Here is a 21,528-nt window from a genome sequence, read left to right as displayed (position 1 = left end):
GGTTTGCCATTTGATCGTGTATATATCGGCAGCATGTTGCCCCACAACCTAGGACCAAGGAATGAGGAAGACACATTATCATGACCAACGACCCAGATTTGGCCTAAATCCTATTATAGCACTCGAGTGCTCTTAAGGCACCGCCTATGTTTACTAAATCTTGAGGTCACATGGAGAAAATAAATCGTGAAACATTTTAGTTACAAGACAAGCATTTAATGCGCATGTTTCCAAGATTACCTACTCCTACTCAACACGTCTCCAGTCCTGACTCCAGGATAGGTATCTGCCCGATTACATTGAAGTCGGTCTCAGAATTTCCATCACAAAGGACTTAGGGGGATTTTCTGGGATCGGCCTCGACCAGACGACCGATCAAAATCGACCCAATGCCAAAGGCTCAATCCAAAATACCCATGCATGAATGGAGGTGATTAGGAAGTCCCTCTCCAAAAGACCACACACCAGATCCAAACCATTCACTCATCATCAGTCGTTGAATCCAAACCATTCACTCATCTTCAGTCGTTGAATTTGATCAGACGTTCTCTCACATTCTACATCAATCCAAACAAAAGTGCTTTTAGCCGCTCATCCTATATAAGTTCGCTCATGTACCGAGACATGTATTTTTCCATTCATTTTTACAAATTACACCTATCTAACTTCTATCTAACTTCGTTAACTTCAACTTTGCTATGGTTATACCGTAATGCTCATACTCATACGTCGTCAAATTACCAACACTAGTTTTTCACATCATCAATAATCAAACAAAAAGAGGGAACACATCATTATCAATATATTTTATACTGGAGTAAAATTGTGACAGCTATACCTTTCCTTCTAAAAATGGAACCACGAAATACATGCTTGGAATGGTCATAAATAGCAACCATTATGATAATTATTGAAATTTTACTTTATATTATATATATACAACAAAAAAATCAACAACGTTTGACAATTGCACAAAGTATAAAGAATAAGAGTGTCCGTGTGGAAACAATACAACATTCATCTTCTACTTCCACATTTTCCCTCAGCTCAGCAATGAATGATTTTCGCAGGTAGAATACCAAAAGAAAAAACAACAACAAAAATTTATGATATAATCACCCAAAACAAAACTTTTAATTTGCTTCAATGTCTCTATTTCCGGCCGCAACTTTGCGGTGGCGCCTAGAACCCGGTCTTTTATCTTTTCCGCGCCTTCCAGGGCCTCTCCTAGTTATTGGAATAACTTTTTCTTGTGTATTTTCAAGCATATGCAGTGGAGGAGGGGGAGACAAGAGTGGCGGTGGAGGGTTGAGAGCAACAACCACTGGCGCAGATAGCCGCCCTAATACACCCCTATGGTATTTCTGTAAGCACAAAATAAGATTGGATTACAGCTATGTAAGAGAATCTTATAGTTAGAGACGATCCAAGAGAATGGTGCAAAATCAGATATTAAAGATCAATCAGATGCATATGGATTCTCACTTCTCATAAGCCAAAAGGCTACAAAAGTCTCTCTGCAAAGACAGAACTGTCGCATCCGAGATATTTTATACAAACAAAATAAAACAATTACCTGAACTACGAAGTTGCGTCTTTCGCAATCCAAGAACATGTGAAAATGAAAATCCACCCGCGACAAAAATTTGTCCCGGACAGTTGAGAAACTAATCTGGTCCCTAGAAGTAAATCGGTCAACTTCCCCGAACCAAAGACAAGTAAAGAGGTTGCTAATAGGAATATGCTCTCGTATTATTACACATCCTTCAGGAACATCTGCGAATGAGCATTATCAAGGTTGAGAAAAATAGTCAAAGTTTAACTAGATGAATCTTATCCCAGAAAGAAACAAAATTTAACCTACCACTTATAAGAGGAAGTTTGGCCTCCGAATACGGAGTCAGTCCCTCGTTTTTGTAAAAATCGATCTGGAAGTCAATGGAGGCATTATCATACTTTGCAGCAGCTTTATTTGCTTCGGCCTCAACAAATACATCAAAGCGTCTATAATGCTTGGATATTGCAAAAGTTGCATTGGTCCTCCACAAAAACCTAGTTGAGGATAAGATTAATTTAGAAGCCAAAATATGTTTCTATCCAGGCAGAGCAAAAAAAAAGCTATTACAAAGTCAGCATATATAGGCATATGAAAAGTTAAAAGATGAAGCAACACATGAAGCTGCAGGCATTACACGTTTATGTATATCAGAAACATCAGCTCTATCATCCTAGAAAATATGGATCTAAGAAAGTTCTTTAAAGGTGATGATTGATAATTTCATTTATGCTAGCTCCTGATGATGAGTATCAATGTTGAGGAAAGCTGACTAACATCACAATTGACATGAAGATACTTAATTATTCTAATTTACAGTAAGAGCAAGTGAGATCAAGGTTTCTAATCAATTCTTATCTGCAGCATGTATCCAAGCCAGGGCTTCTACTCTTACGAAATCACGGCTATGTCAGCCCAGAGAGGAATTCTACATTCGGGTCTAAATGGATAAGTTAGTATCTGGAAGATTAGGAAGACGATAAATGAGTAAATGACTCAAGTGTAGTTTATTACGAGCTCAATTGAGCAACTGTTCTTTGAATGCTGTTGGGGGATTAAATGAAAATCGGACAAGAATAAGGTGTATTACACATGTAACTACTTTCTCTTTTCCTTTCTATATTTATTCTTAAAACAGTAACACATAAGTGCTACACATAACCCATAACTGCTACACATAACCCATAACTGCTACACATAACTAAGATCACTTCCCATAACTGCCCATAATAAGAAGTCTATTATAATATTGACAGAAAGAATCATAAAGATGTCTAAGGAGAAAGCTCAACAAATGAGAATGGACCACTAAGCTCACTTAAGCCCTCGGTGGATGAAGGATTACATGTGACATGAGCAAAAGGGATACATTGCTATTCTGCCAGCTGCCGTAGGTTCCAACCACCAAGAAGTCATTTTGATTCCGTTTAGATTTGCTTCTAGATTTTTCAATTTCGGTAGTAAGATTTTAAAATTGTTACCATTACTGTATTAATGAAGAGTCACATGGCAATTCATTCATTTCATCTATGAATGAAAGAGGACAAAAAAATTAAACTCAATTCTACTGTTTTATACCCCATTACCCTGGAGTCTGTTAACACTCGAAGCCTAGAAGCTTAGTTCTTTCTTCATTTTTAATTCTAGGCTATCACGAAGATTAGACAATACAGATAGAACAATTGTGAAACTGAATGAAGAATACTCAAATAACCAATGAAGCACGGACACGATACGAGTATCGGATACGATACGTATCCGATACGGCGATACGTTACTAATTGAATAATACAAGATACGATACGTTTAAGATACGCATATAAAGATTAAAATAAAATATTTAGTTAAATTATAGTCTAACAAAACCACTCTCATAATAGAACTTTCAATACATAACTATATTACTAAAAAATATTAAATCTAAGATATTGGTATAGTATCAATGTTGGAAAATGTTAGTCATATAAATAGTCACTAATAATAGTCACTAATGATCAATATTATTGGCATTGAAAACTTAGCATAGTTATTATTAATAGTTATTGCCTATTACTTTTATCTTAACGTGCAACTATTGCCTAATATGCCTAATAGGAAGTCCCAACTAATGATGAATAATGATGAATTTAATTAAATAAGATATTAAAAATTGATTTAAAAAATTATTGGAATATAAATATTAGGAAAGAATTAAGTAGGGAAATAAATAATGACTATTAAAAAATAAAAAAATAAACGAAGAGTCATTAAAAAAATAAAATCTGCAAAAAAAATTGAAGATCACGTATCGGGACGTATCGGAAGCGTATCGCAGCCGTATCGGATTTTTTTTTATTTTTTTATTTTTTTAAAAAATTCCGATACTCCTTCGATACGTATCGGCAGCGTATCGGAGCGTATCGGCGTATCGGAGCGTATCGGATACGATACGACAGGGATTTTGAAGTATCGGTGCTTCATAGCAAATAACCATTCTTGGTATTTGGTAAAACTAAGAGACATATACTACAAGCATATAAAAAGTTTGACATCTGATGCATCTGAGGTAGTAAATAGCACCATTCTAGTTAGTATTTCAAGTGGGTATTTTGAATTTTCTCATCAATCGAAACTAGTTATTCTAAATTGAAAAATGAAATGAAATAAAACAACATTATAGGCAGAGGTCAAACTTCTATTGGAGAACTCTTATAACTTATAATAGTGCATGGTATCAATTTCCAGTAGAGTTAAACAGAAAGTTGAAGCTCATATCAGAGGATATACAAATGAAAGAGTGAAACGGGACCATAATTTTCACATGAGCAACATTAATATATACCTTTCAAGAATCTGATATGGATCAACAACAAGCTCAAGCTTTCCATCAAGCCATATAGAGTAGCGGGCATTTGGAGCCATTCTATGCAGTAGAAGCTTTGGAATCTGTGGAAAAAATAGTAAGTTACAAGTACATAGAAGTAGTAAAGTACAACATGGTGAACAGTAAAAAAAGCAAGTGATACTTTGCTATTCCAATTCATACTTAAAAGCTAAAAGTATATATTTTGAATTAAAAAAAAATCATCATAATGCCTAAACCAGAGGATCTAGCCAATATTATGTATATTGATCTAAGTCTTTTTCCCCCTTTCCATTTCCTTTCCGTGTTTAAGGGTCAGTTGATAAGGCTTAAAGAAAACTCCAAGGTAGATTACAGAGAGACAACAAGATCATATCATTAAAAAACTCAGCAACATATATTAATAACAGCATGTATGCTAATATCTAGTTCACAGTAATATCATGACAATGCTTGCTGACATATAATCCAGACCTTCCCTGTACGTCTTGCATCTGTATAAGGAAGATTACGTGCAACAATAATTCTCCACAAACCAATCTTCTTGCTGGTTCCCAGCCTGCCAGAACTCGTCAAATACTTTTCTGTTTCTTCATCTACAAACATAAGGAAGCATACAGTGTTCTTTGAATGCTCGCTTACGTTTTTTGGCTCATTTATCTCATCAAAATTTCCTACACAAAAGATTTAATTCATCAGGAAAGTACAGGATTAAGCAATTCAATGAAAGTAGAAACAGCAAAATACAGACCAAATACGGCTGACGCGACAACTATGCCACGGCATTGCTCCATATCAAGGAGGTCATCTTCATCCATGTCAAATCCTGTGTTGCGGCCAGGTTTAATTCCTCTAACAAATCTGAATGATGTATATATGCATCAATGAAGATGCAGAATGAACAGATGTGAGCAAAAGGGGAGGAGAAACATCCTACATTACTGAGACAGACAAACTATAGCAGTAAAGACTATTCTCTAACGCACAAAGATATTTAGATAGGCAAATATATAATCTAACAATAACTAACACATACCCGCAGTGCACACACATTGACTCCCGTATATCAAAAGAATCATTTCTTTGCGCCAAAGTGGGATATCCACCAAAGTCCGAACCACCAAATTCTCCATCTCTGCTTAGATTTTCCTCATAGATAAATGTTAAATTCTTAAGCACTGGAGACGGCGAGGGATACTCTGGCATGAGTCCGATGGCTTCATCCACAGGAAGGTAGCATACCGGGCATGCTGAAAAGCGAACATGTCAATATGTTAAGGAACAATATCAATAACATTAAGTAATCCAAAGCATCGCCTAAGCCTTTCATGCTATCATGAGCTATCTAAATTTGACGAAACAATCAGGATGAAGGATACTATTGTGAATTACTAAGAACAAAGTAACATACATCTGAGATATCAAGTAGTAAAAAAAAACACTAGAACTTACGTCGTGGCCCGGTACGTTTTTTATCAGCTGGTGGTGGAGGGAGTGTAAAACTATTACACGGATGCCCCGGAGGAAGATTATAACCCAGAAAATAACTTGGGGGTAGCAGCAAATTTTTAGCAATGGCCTTTGCCGCGGAGACGATAGACGGAGAATCATTTATAGACATACTCTCATTCACACTGATGTTTTGCACACCATTCCCCTCCTGTGAATCTTCACCTAAAAGCAAGCCATACCACAAAAATCAAATGTTGAAATCACACGAATCCAATGGTGTTAAGTAGCAGCTATAGAAATTTTAACAGATTGCTCTTGGCTAGTAAAGAGCAGATAACAGTTATAGCACCGTTGCCCATCATAATTTCAACAAACTGCTATTTTCTACAATCCGCAATTGACAACAATGCATGAATCACAAAATAAAAAACGCTATTTTCTGCAAACAATGCATGAATCACAAATAAACAAGTTATAATCCTAAATTCGATAGTTAAAGGATAAATCTAATAAGTAATCACATCAATCAAAAGTTGGAATCACACAAATCCAGTCTCATTAGATATAGCACCTACAGCATAACAAAGTCATAACCAATCACTCTTGTCCCACAATCTACAAATAACATCTATAGCACCATTGCACATCAGAATTCAAACAAACCACAGCTTTCCGTGATCCACAATCGACAACAATACATGAATCACAAAAAACTATCTCCCCCAACAAAACACTCCTAAATTCACCAATACATCTATTAAGTAATCACATTAATCCAGAACCACTTGATGTCAAAACTAACCCCGAACCAAATTAGACGATCCAGTGGGCCGGATACTGATAGTTATGAAAACCAAAAAATATATAAAAACGACATAACCCATACAAAGAATTTCTAAAGTGATAAACCACCTAAAAGCTAAAAAGCCACTAGACTACACAAACTACAAAACAATCAAAAAAAATCAGATAACAACCAAAATATAATAGAAAGTGAAGGAAAAGACGAAACCTTTTCCAACGTACAAGACCCAGACGAAAACAGCAGCAGATATAACACACAAAAACAGCATTCCCACCTTCTTCCTGCCAGCAAATTTACAGATCCAATGAAACAATCTCTCTTTCTCCTTAACCATCTTAACCTGTTTCCTCCCCGTTTGAATAGGCGACAATCCATTCTGCAATTGCTTCTCCAAAGATCCATAACTAGCAGAACGAATCCCCAATGAACCACCACTCATCTTCTCTCTAAAACCTCACGATCATACCTCCCTCTCATTGCCCCCACACAAAATCCCTCATTTCAAACTCCTCAACACACTTCACCAATCAAATCCACCACTATCCAAATTTCCACTACACCAATGCCACACTAGCTTTCAACTTTTTCAACTCAACAACGAAAATTGAAAAATTGAAGAATTGAAGAATCGGAGAATCGATTTGGGATGAATGAAATTAGGGTTTTAGCAGAGAAGGGAAATTAGGGATCAGAAAAAATATGAATGTTTTGCTGAGTTTGAAAACTGAGCAGTGGTGGTGTTGTTGTTGTTGATCTCGGAGAAGAGAAGAAAAGAAAAGAAAATATATTTATAAGAAAAAATTAAAAAAAAATCGTATTTTCGGACAGTGATATATTAGATTAAATTAAATTAAAAAAAGCGTGACAAGACAGAGAAATACATGGTGTTATTAATTATAATGTAACTCGTTAATGTACATTTGGCATATCTTACTGTAATAAGTTTTAAGATATGGTCATTTATTAATACTGGTACTTTTTTTTCAACAGTTAATTATTATTCATGCCGTCCATGTTCATGTATGTAAATCTTTTTTTTAATTAAAAAATATATGGTGAATAAATTTGAAATTAGTTTTTTTAAGATTTTAATTGAAATACATTGTAAGTAAATTTTAACTCTTAAAATTATTTGATTTTTATTTTAATTGTTATTAAAGTAATTTATTTAAATAGTGATGCAATGATGATGTAAAATTTTTTACACTGAAAATGTATATCAATTAATCTCTTTTTAAATAACTTTTAGTGTGTTATATATTTTGGTTTTTAACGTATTGAAATTGTGTGAATTAACTTTTGACACATCGTATGTGTATAACTTTAAACTTCTATATTTTGTTTTGATAAAAAAAATTATATTTTAAAAAATAAATGTATTATTTTGTTTTGATGGAAATTTTTTTAATTCGTATTATTAAAAAGAAATTATTAAATACATGTTGGAATATCATAAAAATTTGAAAATTAGATTGAGCCATTTGAAAATTAGATTGAGCCACCATTGTAGCATGTGTAACTTCATTAATTTGTCTCCTAAAAAACATAACATGAGAGTTCATAAAATAACGGGTTAATGAGTGTTTGCATTTTTTTATGATCTCGTCAAACTCTCTAATATTCAGTTGTTGGCTATTCACATTAATTGCTACACTTTTTATTGTTTGGGTAATAGGTGACACACACTCTGTTCGAGCTACCATAAACTACCCCTCCTCATCTCAAACACATACACCTATTTCTACCTTGTTATAAACCGTAGAGAATGAAGCATATATATTACATTTGAGACGACCTGTTGTAGGTTTACTCCCAGAGTTGTTCAAAGAATTTTCATATTGATAAGAATTTCTTGATTGGAGTTGTTGAGCATTTCTCCATCCGATAAGCAAGTAAGACACAATCACATATCGTTTCTACATAATTTTCAATGTGATCCCAAATATAATTATTTCTACCCCGTCCAATTGCTCTAAATAATGAGCGAAAACAAGGTCTACTTGTCTTGAGTTAGGACTTGGAAAAGAGAGAAAATTATATATGTGAAAGAAATATTAGCGGTCACCATCTGTTGAATTATAGGTCATAACCCAACAAGCTCCCATCACCCAATGCTTCTAGGACAGTTAAAGAAAAGGTGCTTATCATCTTCTAAACCTTCTCCACAAACTTCATAATAGTTCTGACATTGAATTCCTTTATCTATCAAATGTTTTCTTGTAGGCACACAATTCCCCTGAACCTTGAGATGAGATGTATCAATAGCCTTTTCTATACAATAGCGATAGGCACTATGAACCGAGTACACAAAATTTTTTCAAACTTCCACGCTCTTTTGCCAACCCAAACAGCTTCTCATAAAGGAATTTTAATCATTTCTACTGCTTCTTCTACTCCAACAAGAGTATGTATCAAATTTTTATTCCATTACTTCCCATAAAAAACCAAACCATCAACTCAAAGAGCTTTAAGTTCTCTATTACTAGAATATTTAACTAATTATGACCCCCAAACTGGAATAGAATCTTTCGATCTGATGTTCCACCTATAACCTCCTCTCATAATAAACTTAGAGTTCCAAATACTATGCCACACATAACTGGGCTTATGTCAAATAGATGACTCAATAAAATCATAATCAGGAAAATATTTTGCTTAGAATAACCGAGTGATCATATTACATAGACTTGTCATAAACTTCCAAGCTTGTTTACCCAACATAGCATAGTTGAAGACGCTTAGGTTTTGGAACCCCATACCTCCAGCATTCTTATGCATAGACAAACGATCCCAAGACGATCAATGAATACCCTTTGCTTGAACCTTGTTAAACCCCCACCAAAAGGAGTTCATTATTTTTCTCAATTTTGTCACTTAATGATGAAGGCAGTAAAAATATGCTCATGAAATAAGAAAGAATAGATTGAAGAAAAACGTTAATAAGAGTCTTCCTTCCCGTTTGAGAAATACACTTGCTACTCCAAGAATTAATCTTATTCCATACTCTTTTCTTTATAAACTGAAACACGACTTTTCTACTTCTTCCAATCATGGACGGAAGACCAAGATACTTACCTGTTCCTAAAACTTGTTGTGTTAGACGATAGGGATGGTCTAGAGGGGGTGAATAGACCACCTTTTTCCGACTTAAGAAAAATTTAGCTTTTGAAACGTGATTCCCCAGAATCAAACCTATCGTCTTGAACGATCAAGTTATCGGGGACCGGATATGTGCAATAACCGAAACGGATGAAAACTATGAATTTTAATTACCCGCTTTAACGAAATTATCAATTGGCTAGCATACACACTTAAAAGAGTCTTACTCGCAATGAACTGTTTAACTCAAATTAAACAAAAATTGAGTGTGTACTTTTATCGAACACTTGGTGAGCAATTTTCACCAAGCTTCAATTTTTGCTCAACTATGAATTTTTTCCGAAAACGAATATTGAAAAGATAAAACTAAAGACGATAAAGAACACGAGATTTGTTAAGGCAGTTCCTCTATCGTCCTCGTAGGAGTACCCCTGCCCCTAATTTCAAATGAAATTAGGAAAGTTTTATTTGATTGCAAAATTTTTAACAAGGAAAGAGTTTACCAATCACCAACCACACACATGCAGTAAAATTGAATACAATTCTTTCCTCCCCTTGATTCAAGTAGAACCAAGTCAATGTCAATGATCTTCACCGATCAAGACCCCGATCCTTCCTTTTTCAATCCTCCGGTTGTAGCAAATTTGATTAGCGAATCTGCAATCCCTCAATTCCTTATGCTCGGCTGAATCGAACCCAAAGCGAAGCGATTGTCAAAAACCTTCAAATCAAACCCTTGATGTAGAAGGAAAAACCCTAAGGTTTTATACAAGAAACACCCTCAACAATCTTCACTCGAACAAGACAATAGTCTACCGTCGAACCTTATCAACGCACGTTCCTTACTCCGATCGAAAAAGATTATTATGTGTGATTTTCGATCAATAAGCGAAAGGTTGAAGATGAGAAGAAGCTTGAGTATATCTTTCATGTTTCTTGTTATTTTGCTTGAGAATGATCAAAGACAATATATACCACACCCTTTTCATTGGCCACTTAAAATCAGCAAAAAAACCAGTAATTTTAGCGATAGGTCGACCTGTCCATCTGTGTAGGTCGACCTGTTGCAATTCTGCACTTGTTTTTGGAGTAAACGTGACACATGCGTCGACCTGTAGGGTCGACGTGCGCATACCCGAGATTTCCCCAAAATTCCATGCGTCGACCTGTAGGGTCGGCGTGCGCATACTCGAGATTTCCTCAAAGTGCCATGCGTCGACCTGAACAGGCAATGCGTTGACGCATTCTGCCTCAACATGGAATTTTTCTCAAGTCCACCAATAGGTCGACCTGTAGTGCTGGTGCGTCGACCTGTTGACTGAATTTTGCCAAAATTGCCTTTCCTTAATGCATCCACTTGATTCCTTTGTTTCCACATAAATTTAGTCAAGTTCACAATGTTTTGACATCATGAAAATACACATTTTCCCTCACATGTTGAACCCTCAGGATATTAGTTATCTCTCCATTTACATTGCTTGTGAAATTTATGCTACAAAATATTTTTGACTTTTGTAAATTAGTGGATTGTTTGATGCTTCTTTATAAATGGCAAGAATATTTTTAAAGACATCTGCTTCATTCACCTCAGGTCGAAATAAAAGGAAACAATCACCAGCAAACAAAATATGAGATGTGATTGGAGCATGCTTACAAACTTTGCTTAATGAGAGTCGAGAGTCCTTCAGAACAAAGAATAAAGAGATACAGAGACAAGGGGTCACCTTTTCTTAAACCGCGTCTTGGAACAATGGGTCCTACCTTATTGCCATTCAAAATCATATAGTAGCCCACAATTTCCACACATAGCATGATCCATCCTATCCATTTTTTATTAAACTTCGTCTTCAATAAAACATCCCTTAGATAATCTCAATCAATTCATTCATAAGCTTTGCTGATATCAAGTTTAAGAGAAACATCACTAACTTTACCTCTCGTTTTAGCCTTCATATAATGAACCACTTGAATAGCTGTCATTGCATTGTCAAGAATAGATCTACCTGGTACAAAAGCCGATTGATTTTCAGAGATGCATTTATCTAGAACTTTTTTAAGTCAATTAGCTAGAACTTTAGATATCACTTTGTATAACACATTACAAAGTGCAACCAGTTTCCACTTCATGGAATTCTGAACTTCTCCTTTCGGAATTAAAGAAATATTAGTTTTATTAAGACTAGCTAGGAAAACACCATAATTCAGCCACGAACAACAAGAACTAAAAATCTTTGGACCACAAGTCTCCCAGAAATGTTGATGGAAACCCTGATTAAAACCATCCATATCTAGACACTTGTCTGCCTGCATAGAAAAAATGGCCTCCTAAAACTCCTCAATAGCAAACGTGTCCGTCAATATATCGTTATCTTCTTTGGAGATGGTAGACCTCAAAGCCTGAAGAACTTGCTCTCGTGAACTTGAAACTTTTTGGAAAATTTCCAAAACATAATCTTTCATAATTTTACACATACCAACATTCGAAGAACTCACTTCCCCATTCAAATATATTAAAGATCTTATAGTATTAACTTTGTTTTTGGAAGTTGTTGCAGCATTATAAAATCGGGTATTCAGATTTCCATCTTTATACTAGTGTGCCTTTGCTTTTTGTTACTGATATAAATCATCTTTAACAAGAAGAGATTTTGTGCGCTTTCGGGGAGCTGTAAAATAATTAATATTCCTTTGATTAAAATGTTGATGAACCTGTTCAATCTTAATACGAGTCTTATGGATCTCTCTTCTCAACTTAGGACAATTGTTTTTACTCAATTTCATCATGATTTTTCACACGCTTCGAGCCTATCCACAATGTTGTTATTAGCACCTTTTTCTATTGACCAATAAAAAATCATTAAAACCTAGTTCAGTCAACCATACATTTTTAAACTTGAAATTGTTGTCTTTCCTATGTGACGTTCTATTAGCTTCACAACAAAGGAGAATGGGATAATGATTTGATGTAGTAACGGTTAAAAATTGACTTTTGCTTTAGGGACACAAGTTACACCAATCATTATTCACTCATGCTCGGTCTAACTTTTGTTCAACTGCTCTATCAAAACCCAGACTCTTAAACCAAGTAAAAGGAAACACTTGCATAGGAAAATCCACCAGACCCGCATCTAGAACGGATTGCCGAAAACCATTAATAAACCAATTTGGTTACTCAGCTCTACCTCTATTCTCTTATGGTGACAAACTGTCATTAAAGTCACCCACAATACACTATGGTAAATTCAATCATCTTGAAAGAAGACAAATTAAATTCCAAGAATTCCTTCTATGATTATCTTTCAGATAGCAATAAAATATGCTAGTCTCCATTTCCCCGTCTACTATTTTCAACTTCAATACCAATAAAATTTCTTGAGTAATTTTGAATATTACAATCAGTTAACTTCTCTACATAACTCCCACTCCACCACCTTAACCCTTTATCAACAGTAAAACAATTATCAAAACCCAAAACATAATGCAACTCTGCCACTTTATTATAATGACTTAACGTCTCATAAAGAAATAAAACATGTGATTTATAATTTTGAATGAGATATTTTAGATTAGGAATTGCGCCCAGGTTACCCACACACCGACTATTCTCTTAGCAGGCCTGATTATCAGTGTCTGCCATTACATTTTTACCCACGGTAATAAGATTAAGTTGCTTGACAATATCATTTCCAACAACTTTCACTCTTGTTCCAGTATGGTCAACACACATGTGATCTTGGTTTTAAACCTCACTCACGCCATCTTCATCACCTGAACCTCTTTCTTCTAGTCAAAATCTTGTGTTCATAATTTTGTCCGATGTCGATTTGTCCTAGGTAACATTAGTCACCAATGACCTTTCGGCAAATGTATCGATAGTGTCGAAGTAATAGTTAAAAAGACCGTATCTAGGAGAATTGTAATTTAACAAAGTAATGATGTGAGAATTAAAATAATAACAATGAGGGGGTTTGATTTTATCTGGTTTCAAAACAAGAACGAGAAAACTAAGAGAATAAATTCAAGATGAGAAAAATGATTAGGTCTTTTATATCGAATCCCCTTATTATACTTGTTAATGAACTGTGTATTTATTAAATTGAAATTAAATTATTATCTTACTGCGAATTAACAAGACCAATGCACTTAATTCCTTGGTGTATAACTCATTATTTACCCAATAATTCCCTAATTATTTAGGTCAATTCCAAGTTAAATTAGAAATTCTATGTACATTAATTCAAAAGCAACAATTTATGATTACCTATTCCTAGTTAATTACTAAGTTCAATAATTGTCCTAGATCATATCAGCAGACTAACAATAAAAAAATCCATATGTATCTAATTTTCATTTTTGGCTTGTCAAAAAAACATTAAACTCAAGAATAATTAAATAAGATATCTGCACATTGGGTTTCTTTCCTAAAAATGCGAGAAATAAAAAAAGTTCATGTTACAAGTCAAAGTTTTACAAATGTTCCAAGGTACAAGTTTGTCCAATTATTCTAATGGACAACCTCAATAGTTCTCATAACACTGGATACCTCATCATTAGAGGCTAATGTGATATTAAATTTTTTTTGCCATAGCAACCCAAAAAAAATGACTGTTCTTAAAAATTCCTCCACAAGAAGAGTTATGGGTATTAACCAATAATTATGAAGGGGGGATAACTTCAACGGTAAAATAAGTCTTAGAATGATGGATATAAACTTTGAACCTTTTAAGAATAGAGAAGTAATACATTTGAGCTAAGGATGTTAACTTAGTATTGTTGTCCATGATAGACATCCTTGTAATGATGTAAGCGATGTTGTCTTTCCATATGAAAAAGTTTCCATGGAACCTAGCTTGGTTTCTTGCGTATCAGATGATATTTAACACATTGATGATGAAAGCTTTGATCACAAGATTACACTTGGGTTTCCTAGTTGAGGCGTATTCATATGTATCTTATTTTCTTTGAACTAGACCTAGATATTAGTCGTAAGCTTACAATTAAAAAAAATATGTTTAGTGTTATTTTCGTGTTGGAAACACAGATGATACATAAAAGACATATTACAATCTTTCTCCTTGAGCTTGTCATCTAAGGGAAGTTTATCATGAATGAGCCTCCAAGCAAATAAGGACTTAAATAAAGAGATATATGGGCTCCAAAGGTTTTTGGCTCAATTTAGCTTCCCTAAAACCTATATGGTGAGCTTCCACATCAATTGTTCTTATTTGTCTTCCCTAGGCAAAATAATATTCTGGATGCGATTCTTCATTTGAGGAAATTTATGGTTAAAGTAATCAAATAAATTTTATTAATGGTTTAGGATGAAATTGTTGAACTTGGATTGAGAAAGATATTGTTGTGAATTCAATGCCAAGAACAACATATAATACAAGGGAATGATAAAGGACAAGGAAGAAGAAGAACACAAGAATTGGTTATAACTGCTATTCTTTTACTTTCTCTTAAAACAAGATTACAAGTTTACAAGAATAACAAATAACCTCTCTCACCCTAAATTAGGATTTGCAGCTTTGCAATGATGAGAGACTAGTATGCTATTTATAATAAAACCTAACATACTAACTAATGGGCTTTTTCCACAAGGCCCGCTACACAAGCCAACTTAAAAAACAAGCTAACTTAACAAATTAGGGTTTAAACACTAAAACCTAATTTAACATGCTAACAACCCTAGCATCTTCGACACAAGCATGTGAATAATCTTCGACTTCATGCTTAATCCAGTCGAACCAAGAAGCTACCCTTTGACCATACTAGAGTTCGATCCAATATCTCACAAATCTCCACCTTGGATCTAACTCTACAACATCAAGGGAACAACTAGCTTTCTTCATGCAGCTTTAGCAACTGCATATAGTGGAAAAACTTGCAACTCGGCAATGACTTGGTGATCATATCAGCATCATTGCGATCTGTCGAAACCTTCAGCACTTGGACTTCTTCATGCTCGATTACTCCTCTGACGAAATGCAACCTCACATCGATGTGCTTAGTTCGCTCATGATAGGCTGAATCCTTCGACAGGTGTATTGCACTTTGACTATCACATTTAACAGTGATACCTCGACCTTGAAGTTTCATCTCCTTCGAAAAACCTTCAAGCCACAATGCTTCTTTCACAGCTTCAGTTAGGGCAATATACTCCGCTTCAGTGGTTGATAGAGAAACAACCTTCTGAAGTGTTGCTTTCCAACTGATTGTAGTGCCAAACATAGTGAAAACATCCGGAAATAGATTTTCTGGAATCCATACAACCTGCATAATCAGAGTCGACATATCCTTCCATTACTGCTTTACTATCTTCACCCAAGGCTCCACCATAAATTAGGACTCTATTCAGAGACCCATTTATGTACCTTAAAATCCACTTCGATGCTTGCCAGTGAGCCTTTCCAGGATTCGCCATGTACCTGCTTACAAGACTTACTGCATATGCTATGTCGGGTCTAGTACAAACCATAACATACATCAAAGAACCAACTATATTAGCATATGGGATGCTATTCATATAGGCTCTTTCGACACCCGTACTGGGACACTGATCTATACTCATCTTGAATTGAGGGTTTGTTGGAGTCACAAGTGGCTTCAAATTCGACATACCAAACTTTTCGAGAATCTTTCGTAGATATGCCTCTTGAGAAAAGCATAACTTCGACTTCTTTCTATCTCTTCGAATGTCAATTCCAAGAATCCTGGAAGCAACTCCCAGATCCTTCATATTGAACTCCTTATTGAGTTCAGCCTTCACCCTCGTCACATCTTCGACATTGTTGCTTGCTATGAGAATGTCATCCATATAAAGCAACAAAATAACAAATGAATTACCAGGTCGAAATCTAAAGTAAACGCAGTGGTCGAACTGACTTCTAAGGAAACTTATGCGTGCCATGAACTTGTCAAATCTCATATTCCACTATCGAGGATATTGTTTCAGCCCATACAAAGATCTCTTTAGCTTTCACACATAATCTTCCTTCCCCTTTTTGGCATACCCTTTAGGTTGCCTCATCAGGATCGTTTCATCTTGATCACCATATGTCATACCCCAAAATTTGCCCATACATTTTCTCCTATTCAAATTCAAATCAAGATACAAAGCTCAAGAACACTCTCATACGATAAAAATTGAGAGAGATATGTTTGATATAAGTTGGCCTACTTTTTGAGAAACGCATGAAAACCTAATTGTCCAATCTTGTAATAATGGGCTTAAGTTTGAACTTTTAAACATGTCCATGGTAGGATTAGAAGCCCACAACTCCATCTGTTTCCTTATTATTATTATTATTATTATTATTATTTACTTTATTTTAAATTATATTTCATTATAATTTAAAGTTTAATAAAAGGAATAATGATAATTATATAAAATATGATCTTAGTTAATTTACCAATCAAATATTAAGCCTAATATTGATGTGAATCAAGGGAAATTCGTTGGTGATTAATGGGAAAAGATTGGACAAGAATAGAAAGAAAATCATGTGACTTTTAATCAAAAATTTTCTCTCTTGAAACACAAAAGATCCAAGCCCATGTTAACCCTAATTTGGTCCTCATATATAGCAAAAACACGTTCAGCAAAAAGGAGAGGAGGAGGATTGCAGGCTCTGAAAAAGCGAATATCGATTGCAAAAGTTCAAGAAGAGAGAAAATTCGTTTTGAGACTTGGAAGCCGATTCAAGGACTTCGGCGGATCAAAAACAATTCCTTGGTCCCTTCTGAAGCGTTCCTGGTCAACACCATCAATCAAAACGCGCAGCAACGTATCTCCATAGCCGCGGAGCTTGTTACGGATTGAATACGTGTCTCTGGTGTTTCCTGAAGAGATCTGAATCATCTCCAAGGTCGCACACGTTCAGATTCGTCGTCCAATCCTCACGGTTTTGTACCTTATTTTTTCGAATTTGATTTCATTGATTCATGCATATTTAACGTGATTTATTTGCAAACGTGTGTTCATGATGAAATTTGTGAGGTTTCTATATAGTTTAATCTGGGTTTAAACGCTAATATGATAAACCACCATAGTTAGGGTTCTGAATCTTCCAAATAGGGGTTTGATGTAGGGAGCAATTTTAGGCCGAATTGTTGATTTCATCGAATTCGTGAGGACATTTATACTTGATCTGGGTATTTGTTTTGCTTCGATTAGTGATGATTTGCAGGATATGGAGATTAGGATCTATGGCCATGAATGGGAACCGAGGCTGAAGGTATCTGGTTTTTGTTTCAACCCACGAAGAAGAAGCCTCCTGGGCGCGAGTCTTGCGTTTTGGTTTTTTTTTATTTTTTATTTTTTCATTATATTGCCTATATTATACTGTGTCATTGTTACCAAGACAACAAGTGATAACTGGTCTGGTGGCAAGATTGATAGGCGTGTGCACAAGCATGAGGGATCGAGTTCGAACCTCTGCTGTGACAATTTGTTTTTTCTCTCTCTTCAAAGTGTTGTTTAGCTGCAGATCCGATGCATGGGTTTCAGGCATGACTACCATGCTCCCTCAACATTCTAGCCTTCAGATTGTCATCCAATCTAATCCAACGCGTGCAGAGACGCAGGCTCACCATAGACCTCACCAGCAAGCCACACACAATCATAGCTAAGATTTCTTAATTTATTCATTTATTAAATCAATCTTTTTGTTTTTATTTATTTATATCTTCTATTACTTTTAAATTATTAAAATGTTACTCTTAAAATCAAACAAATATTTTCATGGGTATTTAACTTACTTAATCAACTTTCGATTATTTTTCATTATATATATTAATTCAGTCACTCTACATGTTGGACCGATGACTTTAAAACCTAATTTTATTTCGGTATGAAAACTAATCATTGTTATTAACTATTGGAGGTTTACGAAGAACATGCCTACACTAAAAATATTTGCCCTTGCCCTTTCAGGGTTAATAATCAAAATTCTTCCGACCGTGCGCCGTCAGATCAAAAAGCTAAGTTTCTAAACTTTTTCTTTCTTTTTATTTTTATTATTCATTTTGATTAAATATTATTTTTGTTATTTTACCTTGAATTAGCCATGCACTCACTACATCCTTTTTCTTTATGCCCAACTTTTCAGGTTTATCGTCAGAAGCTTCAGTCCACGCGCTCCACTAATCAAAAGCTAAGTTTTTATTATTTTCTTATTTAATTTGACCTTTATTTTGTTTCATCATTTTTTGCCTTTTTTGCCCTAAATAAGGTTTGGGCTCGAATAATTAATACACTCACTGCTTGCTTTCTTTTCCTGTTGTCAATTCTCCAATGGTCAGGGTCAATGCTTCACGCTTCAAGGCAAATCTCTGCCCCATCAACCTTCATCAATCAAAGCCAAAGCTTTGTCAAACTGCCAAAGCTACGGACGTTGGTAACCCTAAACCTTACTTTTTTATTACTTATGTCAAACCCTATTAAGGGATCCGCTGGTTCCATTGTCCCCTTCCCCATTATTATGTAACTGTTTACTGGTTGTATTGATTGGCCTTGAAGGCACTTAAATTGTGATATTATTTTTACTGCGTGGTTAGTAATTTAGGGAGTGCAAACCATGAATTGAACATAGATCACCTAACTACAAGATAAATGTAATCGAAGTTAACCACGTGATTGTTGCACCCACACACCTTTAGGGTAATCCCTCTGGTTGCCTTTGTTGCCTTGCTGCCTTTAAGTGTACTAAATAGTCAAAATCCCTCGATTCCGAGGATACCTAAAGCAAAACAAATGTTGCCTTAAGTTCATTATCATCAATGTTGTCCCTCGATGTTGCCTCGGAAAAATAAAGATGATTGTCCTATTGCTAAGGTATCCTCGCATGATGCCTAAAAAGATTAATGACTATTAAATCTTTCCCTTAGACTACCTGCCCTCTTTATGGCATGGGACAGTCTTATGGCGAACGATTACTCGATGACCCTTAAACATCCAATTGAAAGACTTCCTGCCCTTTATGGCATGGATAGATCCTTTCGCCTCGAAAAGCTAAAAGAACGAATTTTCAAACTTAGGGTAGTTGCTATTAATTGCTTGCTCTAGTCCAAATTCAAAATCAAATTCAAACTCTTTTTCCCACTAATTTTCAAATACTTTTCAAAAAGACTACGCTTATCTACAAGCTAAAGTTCTTATCCGAATTTCTACACTACTTTTCAAATAATTCAAACAAACAAAGTGAGCTAAGCAATTAAGAGCCCATGGATAACCATGGATGCAAAGGGTGCCTTACACCTTCCCTTTGTATAACTTACCCCCGAACTCAAAATCTTTTCAAAAGGTCTTTTTCTGTTCTTTTAGCCTTTCTATAAATTGGATAAAATAAAAGTCGGTGGCGACTCTTGCTTACCGCGACATTTCGATCGATAAAAAGTCAGTTCACCGTATTACAGAACTGGCGACTCTGCTGGGGACGCGTTCGATTAAAAGAGGGGTTACCTTAGAGCTAGGATCACTTTAAATTTGTTTGAATTGTTTGCTTTATCTTTAAAGGCTGTTTTGGGTATTCTGCTTTGTGAAAGATCCTACACCCGGATCTAGTGTACCTTAGGTATGTGGCATGAGACCAGGGAGGCTGTACGACATGTATCGTTATGGTTGAACTGGTGGCCACCGTTAGTGCGACGCTTTGGTTTGTCCTGATGGCCCTTGAATATGATCGAGGAGACATTTGGCTACCGCGTGGTGTCACAAGCACTAATTCGCCCTTAGAATCTTAGTTGAACTTGACTTTGGCCTATAGGAAGTAGCGAGATAGCTGGCTTTGGATTCCTGACTGAAGCTGGTTGATACTCGATGCTACACTCATTGAGATCGGACTCAAGGGATGCTTTTGGCTGGCCGATTGTGCGCTATGTTGAGACAATGCCCACGAGAAAGATCAGTGATATGAGCTCCCTAGAACCCGATCTTTATATAGGACAGGTTGAACCGACTAAACTTCAGTGGGGAGGGTTCTTACCTACGAACTTCATGCAAGCCTCTAAACCTAAGGGCACTTGTGTGACTTGTTTGTGTTTGCTACTAACCTCTGTTTCCTTGCAGGTTTTTGTTAAAATACTTGTTTGCCCTCACTACTCTATGCTGCGCCTAATGAGCTGCATTCACATAACATACTAACTGTTGTTTCCTTGCAGGTTTTGTTAAAAGACATGTTTACCCTTACTATCTCACACTATGGCTAATGAACTGCATCCGCATAACATCATGACATCATGACATCATAAGCATAGCATGTTAACTAACCCTTTCAAGGATCTTAGGGACTTAGGGCGCTCAATTTCAGGTACTCTTATCAAGGACTAAATTCCTATCAAGGGGCAAGAGGATTTATTCTCCTCTAGCCACATACCTTCCGATTCAAAGGTGTAGCATCTAACAAGGGGCAAGAGGATTTACTTTCCTCTAGCCATGTACCTTCAAATTCCGAAGTTCCCGAATCAGAGGCGATGACCCACTCGATATGGTGAGCTCGATTCTCAAAGAAGGATGTTCAAAAACGGAATTCAGAATTCTTCAGACGAAAATGCAACCAATCTAAATTTCCTATAGATCCTTGAAAACATTACATTTGTATTCATAACATCGCATAACAGGTCTCTCGTCCTTCCTCGCTGTTTATTTCAGCACAAATGGATCTCGAGCAATCAGTCATAAATCTTCAGGCTCAGAATAACCAGTTCCGAGGGATGATCCTTAACCCGGCCAAGGGGAAAGAAGAATTAAAGGCGCCCCTATTCTTGGGGTAC

The 21,528-nt window shown here is 35.7% G+C and overlaps 1 protein-coding gene across 1 annotated transcript; it reads right to left on the bottom strand.

The window, feature by feature from the left end:
- Nucleotides 1–879: 879 nt before the first annotated feature.
- Nucleotides 880–7,428, bottom strand: LOC131644956 (probable hexosyltransferase MUCI70). The gene is made up of 9 exons (XM_058915587.1): nt 6,862–7,428; nt 5,850–6,071; nt 5,434–5,647; nt 5,149–5,258; nt 4,872–5,071; nt 4,377–4,480; nt 1,865–2,052; nt 1,577–1,776; nt 880–1,364 (listed from the first exon to the last, which is right to left on the bottom strand). Exons 1-9 carry the CDS (start codon nt 7,091–7,093, stop codon nt 1,134–1,136), a joined length of 1,701 nt encoding a protein of 566 aa, XP_058771570.1. The 5' UTR covers nt 7,094–7,428; the 3' UTR covers nt 880–1,133.
- Between the last annotated feature and the right edge of the window lie 14,100 nt (nt 7,429–21,528).

The sequence above is a fragment of the Vicia villosa genome, linkage group LG1, assembly GCF_029867415.1.
Source record: "Vicia villosa cultivar HV-30 ecotype Madison, WI linkage group LG1, Vvil1.0, whole genome shotgun sequence".
NCBI classification, from domain to species: Eukaryota; Viridiplantae; Streptophyta; class Magnoliopsida; order Fabales; family Fabaceae; genus Vicia; species Vicia villosa.
This window is presented reverse-complemented; position numbering and strand designations above follow the sequence as displayed.

Coding starts and splice junctions, on each gene's coding strand:
- LOC131644956 (XM_058915587.1), bottom strand. CDS start 7,093: ATGAGTGGTGGTTCATTGGGGATTCGTTCTGCTAGTTATGGATCTTTG. Junction 5,259..5,433: donor TCAATGTGTGTGCACTGCGG/GTATGTGTTAGT, acceptor TACATCATTCAG/ATTTGTTAGAGGAATTAAAC. Junction 4,481..4,871: donor ATGCAAGACGTACAGGGAAG/GTCTGGATTATA, acceptor TTTTTTCCACAG/ATTCCAAAGCTTCTACTGCA.